Source organism: Labrus mixtus, chromosome 3, assembly GCF_963584025.1.
Source record: "Labrus mixtus chromosome 3, fLabMix1.1, whole genome shotgun sequence".
NCBI lineage: Eukaryota > Metazoa > Chordata > Actinopteri > Labriformes > Labridae > Labrus > Labrus mixtus.
The window spans coordinates 9,183,916-9,204,639 of record NC_083614.1 but is presented as its reverse complement, the minus strand read 5'-3'; the positions used below and the strand labels follow the sequence as shown (position 1 = coordinate 9,204,639).

Genomic DNA, 20,724 nt, shown 5'->3' with positions numbered 1-20,724 from the left:
CCTCGCCCCACACTCTTAAGACAAACACTGGCTAATTACTGCAATATATCAGAGCGCCCTTTCATTTAGAAATATGGTTTAAGACATATCATGACTAAGCATGGATACAGTTTTGATTTTAAATGTTCATTTGTATAACTCAAATCTCCAAGGACCCTCAGGAACGTTAAGAATATGACACCGTGTACGTACACTTGGAAGAAGAAGAGCTGAACTACAGATCATGTTGACAGGGAATTGGAAGTTGTCCAACTTATGTAATTGCTCCAGGGATTGAATTTAAGACCCTTCTTTTAGAGCATTAAACTCTCCAAGTTTAAGAAAACACTTAAAATGTGCTGAGTCTGGGTACTTTGGTATTGACTTTTATATTTTGCTGTTGTCTTGTATGCCGCTCTCTGCTGTTAACCCTGTATTCATTTCACCAGAGGTCTGCAGGGGGTTCTGTGTTTCCTCTGAGTGTAATGCTGATACTCCTACAGAGCTGCTGCAGCCATGACACTGCACTTCAGCCAGGCACGTTGTGTTTTCACAGCTGCCCGCTCACTGCTGCACTGTACGTCAGTCAGGTCGTTTGAGTGTTATGCCAGGTCACCTAATGCCTGCGTTATGTACAGTACAGCAAAAAAAAAGGTGGCAGAGATGGTAATGGCTCCTCTGGAGGTGCCTAACGGATTTGTTTTCTTTAAACCACTGAACACTTGTACAACAATACAGTTTTTAAGGTCATGGGTATTAGTATATTTTTACCATAGATTATTTTAACATGGCTCTACAGATGGCTATGTTTGTTCTGCTCCTTGGTCTGTTTTAATATCTCTATCTATCTTTACGACTGTTGGATGGATCGAAGTTTGGTTCACAAAATTAAGTGTCACCCTTTGGATGAACTGTTAGATATTTGGGATCTCTTAACTTTCACCCTGCACTAACACTACTCCACTGGTTTCTAAACAAACCTTGCCAAAAAAAACAAAAAGGATGTTCCTATCATGGTTTGTGTTACAGGTCTGAGGTATTTATTAGGCAGCATCCGTTGATGCTGAGTCCTGATTGTATTTTCTTATTAATGAAGGGTAGTGTTTTGAATCAGGCAAGTCCAAAATACTGGAGCTCTGCAGAGTGAAGAAATTAAAACGTTTTGGAGAATTGACAAAGCTGCATGTGGTGTCGCCACATAAAGCTTCATGAATAAAAACTCCTGTATGAAAGCTGACCTAAAACGAATTGCATCTGGCTCTTTATAGATCTAGTTTGCCAAAACTGATCAGACACCTTAATCTGCTTCAGTATGTTTGTTTCAGATCGGTTTAGGACATCTGTAAGAATGACACCACTCCAATCCACTTAAGCTGTACTTTGTGCTGTGTCTTCAGCAAAAGGCTAATCCATGCTAACATAATTAGCTCGACCATGGTGCAAATTACACCTGCTGTTCGTTTTGATTTTGAATCTTTCAGAATTAACTGCATCAGTTCTCTATCACTAGCTTCAGTGGTTGACCAAGACTGAAACACATCTTGAGTTGTGACCATTGCAGGTTTCATCTTGTGGAGGCACATGAACAAAGGCAGACTGGAGCTTTTGTGCAACAATTGAGATACAAACTAAAAGGTTAGCACCTTCAACTATGCTAACTGCATTCTGCATTATCTTTATCATATTGAGTTAAATGTGCCTTTAAGGTTTGATACATGCACTCATTCATGATAAATGGGTGATTACATTTGTTTGATCACACTGGTGTTTCATCAAAAACACACTATTGAGTTTGTGTTCACACTATGTGCAAGTGCTGCCCCATGTGATAGTCCATGTAACACCCCACGAGGATGGTTTGTCTAAAACACACTTCCCAAAAAGTTTTTGACTATGATTCGACAAGTTGTACACAGGATGCAGCAGTTGTGCAACCAGTGTTTGGGAAAGTGTCAACTATGAATGTGTGATAGTCTCGTAAAAAGCGAGGCCTCACTTCTGTCAGAAAGCAGGTTGTACTCAAGTGTTGCTCAAGAGACTTGAATGTGTGGGAAACGGCTGTGAGAAAGTATCGTTACTCCCTCACAGGGAGTACGCTGCAGGGCAGAACATGAATTTTAGGAGAAATTTGACATATTGGTTTCTCAGCATCGGTTTAGCTGTGGCACACCCATTAGCTCACACTCATGCGCATGATTCACACACTTGACACAGGACTGCACTTGAAGCTGAATATCTGTGGTAAAGGTTGAACAGTAAATCATGTCCTCTTGTGCTAAAGATCTTAAAGGAGCTTTACCTAAAAAGTATGTTCTTAATTTGTAGTGGAAAACATATGATGAGACTTCTTTCTTTGTTTCCCACAGGCCTCCGATACAGTGAGTCTTGGTTCAAATATAGACAGACTGATGCAGGTCTCAAAATCCCCCAAGCAGCACTTACCATCGGGGTCACAAGCCTTGATCAAGTGGGCAATGGACCATGGCTACGGTCCAGCCACGTCTTACACCAGCACTCTTGTGGCTAACCACTTCACCATCCGGCTTAGAGAGCCAGGTAAACTGAAGACACATCCTCTAAATATCTGTACTGGGTTATGATCACCTGAATCACAAATAGAAGAAATGTATTGTAGCTAAATACCAACTGCAACACATATCCTTTAGCAGCTGTTGCAGATTATTTTATGACTAATATTGCACATTTCAGTCTTTACAGAGCATGAAATTGTGAAATGGTTTTCTAGTTGTAGCTCTGTGTAATTTGCCTGTCTGTAAAATCAGCCTCTTGAGGTTCTAACCATGTGTGACTTCCAGATGTGGTGGATCCTCTGGAGAGCATGTTTCCTCCAGAGCTCTCCATCCTGCGTGAATCTAGTCCTCATCCAGGAGGAGGAGGAGGAGGAGGAGGAGTTGCTTCTCCACGCTCCAGTTTGCCCTTTCACTTCCCTCCACCTGTGTCCGACGGCCTGCCCTACCTGCAGCTGCACCCCTCCCTGGACATGCGGCCGTGGGAACATGGAGATCCGGAGGAGCACCAGGGTGTCCTGAGTGTTGGGCTCACTGTGCAGTGTGAGAACACAAAGATGGTGGTCAGCATCGACAGAGAGAGTTTGCAAGTGAGTGGAAAGTGTATTTTTATCACCGATATGGACCCTGACTATAGAAATAAAGGGTTAAAACTGATTTTCTGTTATAATGCTGCAAGTATGAAACATATTAAACAAGAAACAGATATGACTATATTCTTAGCAGTTTAATGTTAATGACTTTATTCTCGATTAATTAAAGATATCTTTCCCCTCTATTTTTTACTAATGCCTGAACCTTATACCCTTCTAAATTTTAAGGCATGACAAACATGATGTGTCAAATGTTTGTAGTATTCATTTAAATCATTCATTACTCAAACAGTTTATGATGATATGAAAATGAGAAGCTCAGATAGCTGAGAGAATACTTTGGTTCTTAACAATTTAGGGTGACACCTGAGAACGAAGAGGTACCTCATATCACTTTACTGATTTAAAATTGTTTTGTAAGAAGTTGTTTGAATAAAAAAAAACATATTTGACCTGGAAATGTAAAAAAAAGGCTGTTTCTGCACTAAGCTGTTGATCACTTGTCTCACACCATGGCAGCAGTTTTAGGCTTTAAAAACACGTTTGCAGTTTTTTTGAAGCTCATAAGGTGACAGTAATATAAATTTAAGTCAATCTAATTGACCACAGTAATTCTTAAGGCAGTATATTAGTCAGCACAAAGCAAACCGTTGAGAAACTTTCTTATCTAATTTTGATTTAGCAGGCAGAACAGCTGTTTTTCCTTATATATAATGATTGAAAAAAGGTAGTTTAATCATAAACATCAATTTTTTTACCATTAAATGTTTTGTTTCCGATCTAGACTTCTAACTTCTAACATCTCACATCTGAAAAATGCAGTCTTGACAAGCAGATTTGTGTTTAGTTTCTGTATTCATACATCTTTGCTTTTGCTTCAGAGATTTGATGTGACAAACTGTGACAAGAAGAACATTAAACAGAAAAGAAAAACAAAAAAAAAAGCATGGAGGGCACCCAAAGAGAAGATCAGCCAGAGTCCCCACCAATTAGGGGTCTGAATAAATGTCTTCTTCAGCACAGTTTCAAAATGCTGATGTGACAAAATGCTGTTTCTAGGTTGTTGATATGCAAAACAACAAGTGAGGAGCTTTTGTTCTTAAACCTTATAGAGGGGAGTTTTAGTGTAAATCAATACAAATATTCAGTCACAGCTGTAGAGATCAGTTTGACCTGCAGACCTGATAATAGATAATCCGTTTTGGATCTAGTGTGAGATGATTGAAAGCAATACTGTTAAGAACAATGACAGGTATTGTTCTTATTCTAATTCTTTATATTTAAATACTTACAGCCCCGTTAAACACAGGCTGACATTGAGGCAAGTGGACTGGTTCCCAGTGTTTGGCATCTCAACACAAGGACAGCGCAGTCAGCCCACATCACAGTGGAAACTGGCACAGACTGTAATTAGGAGAAGCTGTGGCTGGAGCTAGACCACCTTGTGGGATTTGTTTATTCCTGGGAACTCAAAGTCAAACACAACCACTTCTTTTAAACTTTTTTTTTTTCAAATTCTGAATATGAGTTAATAAAGGAAAGTTTTTAGATCTATAGTCCAATAATGCTGTTTTTTTATGTTTCCTCAGGCAAGTGGGTTTACGCACGCCAACCTCACGCTCCAAGACCCTACGTGCAAAGCAACAGTAAATGCCACCCACTACACGCTGGAAACTCCTCTGAATGGCTGTCACACCGCTGTGTATCCAATGCCGAACAGCCCGATGGCCCTCCACATGAACTCTGTGAGTACCACTACCATTTTTACATCTAGGGTCAGTTGCCCTGTACCGTGTTGAAGCATGATTGGTCTCCCTCCCTATTCCCCCACTGTCCTGCACTCACACTGCTCCAGGATTTACCGGGCCTGTGCCCGTTACCTCTTGTACATAATCTCATAATACAACACATGCATGGCTTCATATGATCATGATCATGCTTATTTTACAAGACAGGCGAAAAAAATAAAAAGGACATGTGGCCGAGTCCACGTCCCCACATTGGAGAACAACACAGACAATATGATTGCAACTTTACAGACTTTATGGCATATTTTGAGTAATTTTAGTCAGACACGGCCAGAACACTATAATGTCAATGGAGGCGGGGATTAGTTATACTTCTTGTCCACATTGTATACCCGTACTTGCCTTGTGCTCGTGCATGAACAACTGTACCGTGCAGAAGCACACCTCTTCCATGCGTGCCAGGGCCAAGGACGTTTACCGTCCTTAAGCATGGAACAGAGCACTCACACTAGTCAAACGAACTGGAAATTTGGGGTCAAACGTGTTTAGGCACGGTACGGATTGCCTAATGTGAGTGCACCCTTAGTTAAACAAACCAATTATATCTGCTTACTCCGCATTATGATAGATTGCATCCTAATCAGTTCTATGATTGTTTGTATTATGTTATTATTTTTAATAGTTGCCTTCAGTAAGTTGAAAAGTGTGACTTCTTTAACTCTAAATGACGTTTGCATGTTGGATGAACATTTCAGTGTCTTCATGGGCCTCAGCATTCACATGCTGACACCCTCAGTTATCTTCATCATTATGGTATGCATTCATCCAAAGTGTTTGTTCAAACAGGCAGAGCTGAATCACTGCCTCCACAACCTTTAGAAATTATTTGTGGAGCAATACATGTTGTGTCCAGTGCAGATTGAAAACCTGGGCACATGGCCAAGGTTGTCTTTTGTGTAAACAGTTGGATGCATCGATAACCTTTGACCTCTTGTCAAAAGAGATACATTTTCATTGTCAAGGTCCATGCACGTCACATATAATCTGTTCTGGCTGTTGTTTCTGCTGTCGTGTGACATGTTGATGTAAGTCTGCAGTGGCACCAACAACAGGTCAACTCACACTTGGTGGAGACTGAAGAAAAACACTGCTGGTGTCATGAAGATTGTCCTCCCACCTCATTAAATAAGACAAATCTTCAAGCAGTACTCATCTCAGACCTCTGACATTCCTCTGCTCTACTGAGAAATTAAAAGTATGTTTTTATGTTTTTGTTCAGCGTGAGTCCCTCGGCTGAAGCAACAGGACATTCCCACATTTAAAATCCAAATCCAAATGTTTTGGCAGCCCTCTCAAAGATCCAAATCTCCATGACTTTGACTTGTTGAAAACCCTGAATTAGGAAACACTAGTCAGAACTGGATCTGTAGAAAAGTTTTTTTTGTTTGTCAAAGTTTTTCTTCCTTACGATGCCTGGGATTTGTTAACAACTCGATTCTTTTGTGGATTGCAGGTCCTGATAAGTCATGCTGAGAATAAGGATGGGAGCGGTGGGCCTCTTGATTATGACGACCTGGAATCTGGAGATGTGCTATTCCCAAAGGAGTTAGGGAAGACGTTGACGGAGCGCACAGAGCACCCGTCCGTCATTGAGGTAAGACAGTGTGGTTCGGTCTGTGTGAGAACTGCAACTCACTGCAGGGTCAAAGTTTACAGTCAATACCAATGAGCATCTAAATCACAATGTAAATCCTGACAGTCTGGAAAAAAAACTCAATTTCCCAGAGCCCCTTGGTGCTAGTAAAGCCTCATCTGGCTCCTACAATCTCTCTGACTTTCCATGATATCTTTTTTATGAACTTGACCTGACATTTTCCATTTGAAGTTTCTCCATCTTCATCTCTCTACAGACTTACTTTCCTTTGTCTCATCCATTCCTCCTCTTCCACTTATTGTTCTTGTTTAAACAGTATCGCTATTTTCTGATCCATCTCAACGTGGTCAAGCACTAGCACACAGTCATGGAGCAGTGGAGTGATATTTGTGTTGGCTTTGTCTTTATTCTCCTCCCAGTTCAACTGCACATACCGAAAGAACCAGGAGACCTCAGAGACTCTTGACAGGATTGTACCGGGACCAGCGAAGCAGCCAGTCAACAACATGTCATTTAACATGGAGCTGTACAACACGCTGCCGTTCAACAGCCCTTCACGCCAGGCCTTCTACACTGTCGCACAAAATCAGCAAGTCTTTGTGGAGGTATGCTTTGCATTTCCAACATAATGTCCCTTAATTACAGTAAGAGTTCATGTCTGGAGTGTTTGGCTAAGATGAAGTAATACATTATGCAACTTGAGTTTTGGCCCCCAAATCTGAGCTTTAAAGAGGGATGTGTGTTGTATCAATCTGCTCTTTTTTAGAACACATGGGAATCTGAAGTTCTTTGGGATAAAAAAAACTTGAAAATGATGACTTCAGAACACAGAATTGCATTTTTAAAGACAATCAAAACAAATCAGCAGAAGTAAACTTCACTCTAACTTCACCCAAATCAAAAATAAGCTAAATAGAAGATAGAGTTTAATAGAAAGAAATGTATCTTATCACTGGGTATGCTGGAGTACAGAAATATATTTTAAGCCCTGACTTAGGTATTAAGGTAGCTTCTTCCATGGTTGGGTTGTAAAATGTAGAGCAGCCGAATCATCCTTGGTTTTGATCCTGGAAACTATCAGTAAACGTGAGGGCTCTGGATGCTTCATACATGCAAAAACAATGTGATTTTAAACCAAAGTAGTTTTATTGGCTGGTCAAAGCATTTAAATTTGATCCTTTGACACACAGGAAACCAACGCATTTGGTTTAAGACAACACTACAATATTCCAGACTTCATGTTTTATCTGCATCTTGTTTAACAGAAATCCTTGACTCTTGCATCTTTGTAAAGGTGCCCTAGACTGATTTTGTAATTTCCTTTTTGTGGCGATTCAAATTTTGGTCATGTCTCTAAAGACACTAAAATGTTCTCGCTTAATCTGTGGATTTTAGTTTTATAGATTTGGGGCTGTAGGAGCTGGAGATCAAAACCCTGACCTAATGGTTAAGAGACGACCGACTTCAGCACTGAACCACAGCCACCCTGATATCACTTCAAATTAACAACCAACCCCCCCCCCCCCAGAAAAGGGCTTTAGTTTTTGAGATACCACGACTCGAGGTAGAATAAAGCACGATAAAGTATGATTTTTCACAACATGCTACGTCATGTTTAATTCATGAAAAAACAAGCTTTAAACAAACTAATCTGTAACAAAACTCTGCCCTGTTTACTCTCTGTCTGGGACTTTAGCTCTTCCTGCTTTGATCTTGTTGTTTGACATCAACTGTGTCAATTTGTATTTTGTCTCATTGGGGCTCAAAAAAAGTAAACACTCACTTTCACCCCTCATCTTCATTGCATCTCCTCTCTACGTGTCTCCGTATCCCATCCATCTGGCTCAAAATCCTGTCTGTGTGTTTCGCAACAGCAATTATGGAGGTCATGTAAGAGATGGCAAAGACCCATACTTTGAGGTCCTTTGAAGAGTTGATTTATGATGCTATCAGCGGGAGATGCTGCGCTGACAGAGCCAGCTGGTTACAAAGAGTTGTGTGTGTGTGTGTGTGTGTGTGTGTGTGTGTGTGTGTGTGTGTGTGCGTATGTCTGAGGAAACCATCACTGACAATCAGTGAAAATAAAAAAGGAAAGAGGAGGAATAATAACTCAAGGGACTGTCTCATGGCTGGAAAGATACTACTACCATCCTCCTAACTATGACTGAAATACTACTTGGAGATATTTGTTGTCGTGGTAATAGCTAATGTGTTTGCAAATAGTTGTTACGCATCCAACAGACAGAATAACTTAAGCATTTATTTTTGTGTCTACCTGATGAACGAAACTCCAGTACTGATTTTCATTCCTGCTCTGGTCTGGTTTCCACATAACTCCACAAAATGATCTGGGCATTTTTTCTTCTTAATGCTCCACCTTGTTGAGCAAGGACTACTCAAAGCGCTTTTACACCGCAGGTCACATCTACACATTTGCACACTGATGATAGAGGCCGCTTTGTAAAGTCGTCATCTGTATTAACTTATCCATTCATAAACTGCCGACAAAGCAGCGGAGCAATTTGGGGTTAAGCGTCTTGCCCAAGGACACATCGGACATGTGGCTGCAGGAGCTGGACATCTAACCCCCGACGTTCCGACGACCGACTCTACCATCTGAGCCACGGCTGCCCACAAAATAGTCTTTAAAGAGTAGCATGGCATTCCTTCCTAACCCTAATTTTTATTGAACAGTTAGACTCAGTAATCATGAGTGCAGTATCTTTGATCATAATCCATGAACAGGGATCAACAGCATGAATCAAAAAGCTTGGGATAGAGTCCTTCCTTCACAGATGCTCATTAAATAATTTTCTGACAAAAGTCAAGTAGTGCCCATTTTCTGCCTGACATAGTTATTTGGCTCATTTGCTTAAAGCCATAACTTTGACTTTGACAGACGTGATCACTGTAAGAGGCTTCCTATCTCTTTACATAATAAATGTTTTTTTCCCTCTCTCTCTCTCTCTCTCTCTCTCTCTCTCTCTCTCTTCTCTCTCTCTCTCTCTTGTGCTTCAGGTCACATCAACCGCATCAGATCCAGAGCTGGGGTTCACCATCATATCCTGCTTTGTTTCTCCCGACTCCAACCCCAGTGTGGCCTCGGACTACACTCTCATTGAGACGGTCTGCCCGACAGACGACTCCGTCAAATACTATCCTCGGAGAGATTTCCCTGTCGCTCACACGCAGACGGAGAAGAAAAGTTTCAGCTTCAACTTCAATTCAAATTTTAATACCAGCCTCGTTTTCCTGCACTGTCAGATGTCTCTGTGCTCTAAAAGACCTCAGAATAACCAAAGACTACCAATGGTATGCAGCAAAACCTTTTTTTTTTTTTTGCATGTCTAAAAAGTAACTGTAAAAGTCTATATGGTTATTTTAGCCTCTCCAAGGATAAAAAGTGTTAGCAGTGTTGTTATAGGATGGCTTTAGTGTAGTGTAGTAGTGAACCATCTTTACTCTGGCTGTTCTGATCCATTCAGTATCAGGTCTGCACTGGAAGCAGGAAACATGAATTGATGCAAAGGTTGCCAAATATCCAGCTGCAGAACAAAACAAGCATCCATCTTGGCCATCACTTTCATTTTTCTTTTACTGTTTTATCTGTCCAGCTCATATAATCTCTTGCAAGAACTTTCCTCTATTTTTTTTTTAAACTTTTCAGATGAAAAACATTTTGTATACTAGCCTGAGGCCGACTTGTGACTGTGAAGCTGATTGTTCTGTTATGATTACAATCACAGTTTCAGGTTAAGAATCACGAGTTTGTCATTTGTTTGATTTCAAAGTTTATTCCATCTGTCAGGTATGACAGAAGACATTTCCTTTAGGTTGAAAAATGTCAGTGTTGCTTTCAAAATGTGAAGAGAAAGAGCTTTTAAAGAGTGGCATTTTAAAATGTTTATTTTGTATTATTATTACCTGCTGAGATTGGTTCATTCTGTTCATTTCTTAAATGATGTCCCCACAGTGCTTACAACCTGGTGAGACCTGCGATTCTGTGAGTCTGGACAATATCCTGGCCATGATGATGAACACAAAGACGTCTACCAAGCCGCTGGTTGTCGTGGATGGAAGTCAATCAGACATTACAGGTTAGTAAAGATGAAAACAAACACACACTCCTCACTCCGTTGACAAGATGCATGTGTGTCTTTACAGCTGTTTTCCCCGACCTCAATATCTTAGTTTTTTTGTGAGCGCTAACCATTATGAATTAAGCTCTGATGTCCATTGTTTTGAAAGTGAGGTGTGATAAGGAAACTGTGGTAAAGAGAGAGGCCGGTGTGAGGGCAACAGAGCCAGAGAAAACCCGGTCCGGCACTTGGAGATTAGACCAAAAGCACAAAACACTGCACATCACTTCCCCACATCTGGTCATCATTAACTGCGGTGTGTGTATGTGTAGTAGGATTGTGTACGCAGGTGCGTGTGTATGCACGTTTGTGACTGTTTACAGTAACGACAGTACACACAGAATGAGTGTGTTTTTGGGTGTGTGTGTGTGTACATACTAGCATGTGGTTGACAGCAGTGAATGGGAGTGTACCAACGCTGAGGCCCAGTTCGGTTGCTCTGGGCCCGACCATGCTGAGAGGTGGAAAAAAAGGAGTCATACAGAACCAAGCTCCAGTTGTTTTCACTCAAGACCTTCACTGTGGCCTCCACTTTCCACTGGGGAGGGGGGTGGGGGGCGGGGGGGTGAGGATAGAGGGGAGTGGTGGTCCTCTCTCTGGCTTCAGGAGTCCAGCCAGGGCCTGAAGGCTGGATCAAAACTCGTATCGTCATTCATACACTCACAGTACTGAGTCTGAGAGGCTGTGAGTGTGATCACAGGGAGGGGGAAGCCTGCAGATTTGAGGGGGGCCTGAGGTCACATTTGACTAATTATGGCTTGAACTGAAATGGAGTGATATCATGAGTGCCTGATCTCTGGTGGACAGCCTGAGTTGTTTAAATCAGCATCCCCTCTGAGCAATGACATCATCAAGAGATCTGTGGTCAGTTTGAGTCAACTATACTGACTCATGACTTTAATATAAATCACGTCATATTAAACAGCGTGAGATTGAATTAGACTGATATATCAGGGCGGTCGATAACAGCAAAAGCCAGCCTTATTTAAATTATATTGTATTGTTATATACACCAGCTGTTATGTGTCTACAAACTGCAGCTGACAAATGATTTTATGTTTGGGATGATTTAAAGAAATGTCACATATATAGTTTCTAACAAGCTGGAACAGACCAAGGACATTTAAAACAAGGGGGCCATGGTCAACTTGATTTTTTTGCTCAGCTTTTACACATCCATATAAAGATAGTAATAAAAAAATATATTGGGACTGAACATCTGCCCTGCAAGGAGCCACAAGCTTCGAAATGTTTGAGATGACGTCTGGGGTGGCCATTCCACTTCAAGTATGGGTGTTATTTGTTTGATATAAGAAGTGTACATACCCAGCTTGGTGTCACCCACTCATTTATGGACTGTCATTTATTTAAGCTCCAAGACTGACAATTGTGGTCTTCACCATCTTGTTTTGATTGATACAAAAGGTGACGATATTTAGACGGGAGGAGGTATACTCTTTACTTTCTCTGTAGTCTGCTTCAAAGGTCACAGTGGTTTTATTTTTATTTTATTGAACCAGATTATTAACCCATTGAGATCAAGATCTCTTTCACAAGGCTGACCTGGCCAAGAGGGCAGCAGCACACGTCATGATAAACATTACATTGGTAACGACTTGTCAATTACAAGGAGCCACACACTAAACCATACCCAGCTTTATCGTCTTTATTGGACCATAATTAACTGAATGAACATCATGCTGGACTGGAGAATCATACACTTATTTGGAAAATGTGATTCTTTCTATTTAATCTAGTGAAAACTGGTTCATGGTAGACTTGCATTCAGTTGGACTTCTTGTTTTCAAACATTAGATTTGGACCCTGCTGGCCATTAGAAAGAACTGGAATAGCAGGTCCTTCTGCATTTGTTTATTTTCTAAAACCAAGGGGCTACATTCACTTCCTGTAAAAATCAGTTGTTGGACTACTGAACTACTTTTTGCTGGACCATGCTGATAAGTTTACTTGGATGGAGGGCCAATAGATTGTAAAAAATATTGTTAATTGCAGCCAAAATATTATACTACATTACTAATAATTGCAATTTCTATGTTTTAGAACTCTAAAATGTTGATCAGCATCAATCGGGTTGTACAAAGAATTTCTGAACATTAGGTGGAGTAGTTATTACTTTTTAAATTGCACATCGGGTTTCAGTATACTTGGCAGAGATACAGATTCCGTCACTTTCAATAACAGAAGTTCCAGTGTTGATGTTAGAGTAACTGGTGAACTGAGACTCTGAAATGTGCTGTAATGAGGGAGTGAGCTTGCTAAGCTAGTCCAGAGTAGGAAGCAACAGGAATTGCCCACACCAATATACAAGTGCAGGGGGTTTGTTTTCCATGGAGCGGATTAAGTAAACACAGATATGCAATAAACACAGTGGAAAAAAACCTTGATTTCAAAGGCCGTGTTTTATAACACAAAGGCATCTCCTATGCTAAGATGGCAAACAAAACAAGCAGCCTTTTCAACGGCCACGGCTTTGCACTGGACGGCATCCCAAAGAGCTGAACTTGATCTACAAATCAAAAGGGGGCCACTTGTGGCCAACTTGGTGCATGGAAAAACATAACAGCCTCAAAGCCCTGCCATCAAAAGTAGATTTACTGCTTCACAACATCAGTGAATTTTATGCCTTTTTTATGGATCTGGTAATGTTCAGGAAAAATGGAAAAGTCTTTATTGGAGAGTTTGGCAGTGTAAATGATATCATTAAACCAGTGCAGGTAGTGTTACTGGTTGAAGTCTGCAGAGAGTAAAAGGATATACAGAACCTCAGTTTGTTTTTCCACATTTTAATGAATAACTTATAGCCTGCTTAAAAATCAAGGTTATTTTATCAAATAATTTACTATACTAACACTGCAGAGTGTACAATATACTTTGCAATATACTGACATTTAAAAAAAAAGGAGCTGATTTCTGTTATATATGTATGTTTTGATCAAGCAGCAACCTCCGCTGTTGACAAATGAAGCCAATGTGGAAGTGCAAAATCCAGCAGTCAGTCCAGTGTCCGCTTGAGGCTGGAAGCACCAGACAAATACACACCACAGCCAACAATGCCCGTTTTAACAGCATAAATTAACCTGTTTACTGCCTGGTACAAAAATGATATAGGTCTGATTAGTTATTGTCATCATGGGCACACACTGTATGGGGGATGATTTTTTATTTTTTTTTAAACGCATCCATTTTGGTTGCGTTTAAAAAACATTTATGAACGATAAATGTTATCTGTTGTTAGGCGCATAGCTGACCTGATTGACAGGTGGGTGCCATGTAGCTGTTTGTCAAGAGGCTTAAAACCCGCCTCAGCTCCAGCTCTCAGCCTGTCGTTAGGTTGACTGAAAGTTAGGCTGAGACAGCATTTCCAGCATGGCGGCCGCTGATGTGCCTCCGGAGCCCCCTGCAGTAACAGATGGCTGACCTCACTCAGGCTTCAGCCATTAATATTTACAGTCTATGTTTTGGATACATCATCATAAAAACAGCTAAATAGGGTTTGATCCTCCCTGTGTGAGCTGATGTATTCACTGACTATAATGGCTTACTTTATTAATAAAATGAACAAAAAGGTCTGGATATATCAGTTTTAAACTCAAAGATAAGGATATTTCTACCTGTGCATGACTTTGTATTCATTTCTGAAGACTGTTGCCAACAAGACAAAAGATACAGTATGTCTCCCCCCTTCAGATCAATACTGAAGACAAAGATTTATGAGCAGATCCATTCAAGAAAGCTGTGTCCTGTATAAAGTCACTTAATATTATCAGATGTATGAGGCATTAAAAGCCTTTTAGATTTGAGTTTATTGTAGAAACAGGCTGCGAACAGTCAACTGCAGTCGGTTTTATAAGTACGAACAACTGTTGTCAAGAGTCTAAAAGAGGCCATCCGTGGTTTCTGCACGCTGTGAGGGGAGGTCAGAGTTGAACAAAAACAAGTTCTTATGAAGGGGTCCTCTCTCATTCCACGGCAAGCAAACTTACATAAACAAATGACGTTCATAGAGATATCTGAAGCGTTCCAACCCTGGCAACAGCTTAAAGCTGCAAACATAAGCCATGAGTTTAATTTCCATGGTGCTGTCTGTTTCTGTTACCAAAAAAGAGAACAAAAGTCAAGATCTGACAGATGTCCAGCAGAGTTTTGCTCTGCACAGACATGTAGGCATTCTTTGAAAGGACACCGATATTTTGCTTAATAACTGTTGCAGTTCTTGGATGCTGGTTGTCTAGTTTTCTCCAGATTAAAACAAAATGTAATCTTTGAGTCACGTTTGCATGAAAACATTGCACACGCTCTCTAGTTGGTGTGCTCTTCCTCTCTCTTGTGATCCGGTTGGACTGAAAGCATTAGAGACCACTCTCTGCATTCTTAGCATAACAAGCCACACGGGACAGATAACACTGGAGCAATAGGATGGGGGTGAAGGGTGGCAGAGAGCGAGGACGTCCTCTGGCCATCGTCCCCTCCCAAATTAAAGTCCTCTCTGATGACCTGTCATCATCCATTATGGGAGATGGTAACTCAAAGGTGTCCTATCCAAGAATAGCACCCATTGTGCCGGAGTCTTGGACGTGCACCAGGCTCGCCTCTTGAGTTTGCCCATACACAAGCGCCTTTGTATTGTTTGTTAAGACATCATTAAAGCTAAATAACTTTTGAAAGCTTTCCAGATGGCTTGAAATAAATGGGTTAGCAGAGCTGGTTGGAGTCCGTTGAGTTCATCCTTTAGGACACTGTCAGCGTCGAGACTAGCGGCTCTTTCCTGGTCCAGGTTTCTGTATCACATTCCTTAGAGAGCTGCTTATCAACACAGAGCAATATCAGTGATCTGCTGATCCTCTGGCATGTAGCTGACAGGCTGAATCAGTACATGTATTGTTATTTTAATAATTAAAGCTTGTAATGCATACTATGGATCAGTATACATGCCGGTCAGCATATTCATATAACTCTTTTTTTGTTTTGCAGTTATTCCAACTCCAAAAGCACCTCCAAGTCCTCAAGATCCCACTAATGATGGTGAGTTATAACACAAAAAAGTCTCACTTTGTTACATGTCTTCTAGTGTGTCTTCATATATGTCTTTGTATTTGACTTAAATCAAAACACAGAGTCTTTTCAACTGAATTCAGAGTTGAAAATAATCAAATTAAATCTTGTTTCTTCAGATCTTAAAGTGTGAAATGATTCAATTAAAAAGGATACTTGATAACAAGCTGTGATGTCACTTCTCCTGACAGTATTTTTGGGCTTTCGCCTTCATTTAGACAGGGTAGAAGATAGAGTAGGAAATCAGGAGAGAGAGTAGGATATGACGAATGATGATGAAAAGGAGCCGCAGGTAGGACTTGAACCCGGACCGCCCGCTTGTAGGACTATAGCCTCCGCCAAGCTATCTTCGGCCCCAGTTGAGTTCAGTTTAGTTTCAACATTTCAAGTTATGCCTGGTCTTCTTCCAACATGCTGTCACCTTTTATTAGCGCAGAGTGGGATGTTCTGGCACAACTTCACCAACTAACAAGTTGCTGACGCGTTTCGGCTTGTGGCCTCAGGGTCATTATCAGGGTCCCCTGATGAAGGCCACAAGCCGAAACGTTTATAAAATTTTGACCACAGACGGTGCAAAAGACCGTATAGTCAGATTCACAGTCAAACTTCTCTCCACGTTTACCTACCCGCAGGATGAAATACAGAAATCCAAAATCAGCTAGGGCCAGTTGTCTTCAGATGAAGTATCTCTAATTACAGTTGAATATATAAGTCATGCAGTGTTTTCCTTACATGACTTAATTTTACCTCTTAAGCGCTCTTTCCAGATTAAGCTCAATCTGTGTCACTTGTCCCTTAATTAGTTTAGCCTAAACAATTGACAGGTTTCCAACGGTGACAGACACTCTTCAAAGCGACGGTGCCTACTCAACATTATGTTCAATATAAGTTTATTTATGTATTAAAGTTAAAGAATAGTTTTCAGGTCAGTTCATAAAGTGGTAAAAGATGATGATTTCATGATGCCTCAGTCTGGATAGTAATGAGGAAACAATGTTGTTTCTTTATGTCATTTATCATAATACTGTCCTCCTTATTCATTTCATTTCATTGTGTTTAAGAGGTCTAAATATTTACATGTTGTCATGTCAACATGTGTGAAGTATTTGTGCTGCTTTGTTTCCAGGCACTCTGTACGTCCTGGACACGCCGACCGTGGTGGGGATCGCCTTCACAGCCTTTGTGATCGGAGCTCTGTTGACCGGAGCCCTGTGGTTTATCTACTCGCACACAGGTAGGTCCTTTACCTGCTGCTCTACGGCCCCGGCTCACCTTTCTTCTACATTAATGAAAAGATAAGATGCAGAGGAATGTCCGAGTGTTTCTGTGCCAAAAATGTGCCGCTGAGATTGCCAAACATCCTGCCGCTGACAGAGGCCAGTTCACAATAACATATTGACTCCTCTACTGTAAATATATCCTGTTGGTCAGCAGCAAGAGCTCTTCTCTTTCCTGCCTTTGAATGTTTTTAGGGGCCGCGGGGTGGTCAGCAAATATTCTCAGTACAATGGCTGGAGACAAGTTGGAAAATCCCCTTGTTGGGTTTAGCGGCCCCTCACAGGAAAAGACACACAATCTGCCCATTAGATGCCAAGACCTTCCCCATCATCCCCAGCCTGCTGACCCACCCGACCTCTGAGAGGAAGTGAGCTCCCAGCAGCCCTCTGAGTTCACCGTTGCATAGAGCTGCCCTGTTCTAGTTGACCTGACTGCTTGACTGGTGATCCACTATGCCATTGACCTGCTGCCCCACAGCTGATGTGTTCTCCATGGATGTCTTTCATCAACAGCGTTAGGAAGCTTGAGCTAATAAGTCTTTCAGGAAATCCAACAATGTGAGTGTTTAAGTTAACGCTAAGTTTACAGTTTGGAAGAAGCCCATGGTTGGACTGTGTTGAATGGTTGAGATAGTAAATCATCCTCCAGGATAGATTGTGGTGGATCTTTATGAATGAAGACATGGACACTTGTCAGAACTGCTAAAAGTCAGTGATGAAAAGTCACATTTATAATCATTCACTGAATAAATTCTCGAGTAGCAGAAAAGATCAGCTGTCAGATTTAAGTGGCCTTATCTTTATAATAATATTGGGTTTTGGCCGTGCCTTATAAAGCCACTTTATTTAAGCGTTATGAGTTTCCTAGAGTGACCAAGAAACACATGCATTGTAGTTGTCTTTCAAAAAAAAATTAAGGAAAAAGTGATGAAAAAAACAGGTGTAGAGAAATTGTTGTTGAAAGGCTCTAAAAAGTTGAGCTAAAGCAGCTTGGGCCTGTTGATGTTGCTAAAACAGGGCTTTGTTTTGAAGCTATCTTTGCTGAGATGACCTTATATGGTCATAATTTCAGTTCCACGTAAACCCCAAGAATGGAGATCCCCCAAAACAACAACCAAAGATATCCCATCAGAGTGTATTTTAAACCGGTCTACAGAGTGATGAAACATGAAAACACATCGGGTCAGTCCCCTCAGGGTCTAAGGACAATGTTCCCGCTCTCTTGAGGAAAAATGTTTTTTTCTCTTTTTTTTTCTGACTAACATGCCCACACTGGCATTAAATGTGAGGTTTTATAGCCATTGCAGTTTGATTCCCTATAAGGCAATTACAAGTATCAATGCTTCAAAAACCACCCACAATATATTCTTTGACATTTTGCTCATTATCTTGGCACACATAATAGGACCTCGTTCTGCCAGGGCTGCCGTCACGACTGCCAGCAGATCTGCTCTCCACTTCGGCTCAACTAGTGAAATTACATGTGAATCCAAAAATTCAAACCAATTGTGACAAGAGGCTGAATCACTTACACGGAGAGAAATCTCACACATTATCTGCTTTGAAATTCAAATGTGCAGCGAGATTAGAAAGTGGTAGAAAGTAATGATCACCCACTGCACAAGTGGTGCACATCATCATAAGCTCTCTTGGTAGAGAGAGAACTACACACCAGCTTCGTTTTTTGGCACTGCTGGTAGCAGGGCTCTTCCATTTGCAATGTGAGTTGGTCCGTCCTCCACTTTGGTTAGAACCAAAATAAACTACTAAAGAACTACTGGATGGACCAGGGTGAATATTTACTCAATATAACAGAATCTGGATATCAATGACTTGGATAGACCTTTTCTTCAGTGCCACCATAAGGTGGATATTTTTACTTTAGAGTAAAATTCCTTGATAACTATTGTAAAGGTGGCAATTACATTAGATTCATATTTATTTTCCAATACCAAATTCAGTTTTTGCGACCAACTACATACAAATAGTACAACATAATTATCTATCCACCCAACTCAATTTCTATAGTGCCAATTCAGAACAAATCGTATTTGAATACATTTTTGAAAACGAGCAGTTTCTAGACTGTACTCTCTGTCATGTTATTTATAAAGATCAAACATTAATCCACCATGAGCGCAGCAACATTTAACAATGTAGAGGACAAACTTCCTTTAGGAGGAAGAAACCTCGAGCAGCACCAGACTCACGTTGTACAGCCGTCTGCTGGGACTGTGATGGACCTGAGGAAAGAGAGGGATAAGAAATGGATAAACAAACAACAACAACAAATAGAACAGATTGATGGCTACAATGCCAGTAAAGTTTGATAGTAGACAGATCATTCTAATATCAACATCAACAACTATGAAGACGATAAAATAGGAAGGACTGTTAATGTTCATTCTCAAAACTCTAAGATTCACATTAAGATTTATAATAATGATAATAAGTGTAACACTGATGTTTGTAGTCGTAGCAGTTGGGATCCACAGCAGGAAGCTGTCTGCAGCAACGATCCAGATGAACCAATGAGAAAACAGAGCTAAGGAAACCCCAGGAAGATATTTAAAACAATATAACTACAACGTAATTTTCACGGAGTGTTTTATGTCTTTATTAGAGCAACAGGACAGTAGAAAGTGATTCAATTCTTGTTTTTTGTAAAAAAAAAAAAAAAATGCTGAACGGCAGCATGAATGTAGAAACTTTGATAGGTCACACTGTCGTCACAATATTGAACTAAGTTTTTCCACACGGCATATTTTCATCTCTTTTTTTATTGTGCATTGTTCTTGTAAATCCAAGGCTGTTAGTCTGTAGTTAGCTTGACGGCTGACACTGAGTTAAGCATAAGATGACAGAAAATGTCTTCATATTTGATCTAGCAGTCCAGGCTTCTGCTATTTAATGTCGCTTTGATAATGGACGATTAAAGGGTTAATTTAATGACTTAATGTGTATAACACTGTCACACCACACTGCACACAGGGAGTTTTTAATTTTTTATAATGTTTCCTTTTATTAAGGATAATAGTTAGACATTTAACTGAAACACATTTGTTTTTTCACTAAAATGAGTGAGTTTCAGAATGTCACAGCTCTGATTGTCTTATGACACTGTTAAAATATTGTGTTTTTTTAATGATGTCTATGCACAGAGATATAGTGATGGTGCTTCTGCTTCTTATGATTCCTCGTTCAGAGTCAAATGCAAATTGTTCCTGAGTTCGACATCTGGTTCAACAACTGCATACAGTTTTCAAACAAAGCATGTTTCTGTGACATAAAAGCCGCCTTTATCTCTGCGATCTAGAAAGATAATATTGGACTTGGATTCGCCTCATCTGTTTGAGGAAATATAAATTCCCAGGTCCCTTTGTTTCGTAGAGCTCTCGGTCCTGTGGGGGGAAAAAACTGCTGGCAGCTCTGCTCTGGTAAACATTAACAGAACTCAGGGGCCCCAAAGAGGGAGCGGGATGCAGCAACGCCTGTGGACACATGTGCCTGTCATATATGCAAACACTCATACGTACACACTCAAGTTTGAATCCAAACCAAACTGTCAGTAGAAAAATCTTTGTCTAAGGGGGAAGATTTCATTGGGTGCTTTCCATTTCTCTAGCAGGAAAATATCGAGGAAGCAACCAAGGAACAGACTGCAGTCGTGATGATGCCAAAAAGTCAAATGAAACACAGACTTGGCTTTATTTCAAAACCTGTTCTTTGTCTC

At 40.6% G+C, this 20,724-nt stretch overlaps 1 protein-coding gene across 1 annotated transcript in view; it reads left to right on the top strand.

Moving 5' to 3' along the window:
- The window catches only part of tgfbr3 (transforming growth factor, beta receptor III), a 79,474-nt gene that overhangs the window by 53,936 nt on the left and 4,814 nt on the right, over window positions 1-20,724 (top strand). Inside the window, exons 8-16 of the mRNA XM_061030608.1 lie at window positions 2,346-2,535; window positions 2,796-3,097; window positions 4,690-4,845; window positions 6,362-6,502; window positions 6,922-7,107; window positions 9,521-9,814; window positions 10,476-10,599; window positions 15,634-15,684; window positions 16,841-16,948. Of these exons, the coding sequence (XP_060886591.1) occupies window positions 2,346-2,535; window positions 2,796-3,097; window positions 4,690-4,845; window positions 6,362-6,502; window positions 6,922-7,107; window positions 9,521-9,814; window positions 10,476-10,599; window positions 15,634-15,684; window positions 16,841-16,948 (1,552 nt within the window). The remainder of the gene's footprint in view (window positions 1-2,345; window positions 2,536-2,795; window positions 3,098-4,689; window positions 4,846-6,361; window positions 6,503-6,921; window positions 7,108-9,520; window positions 9,815-10,475; window positions 10,600-15,633; window positions 15,685-16,840; window positions 16,949-20,724) is intronic.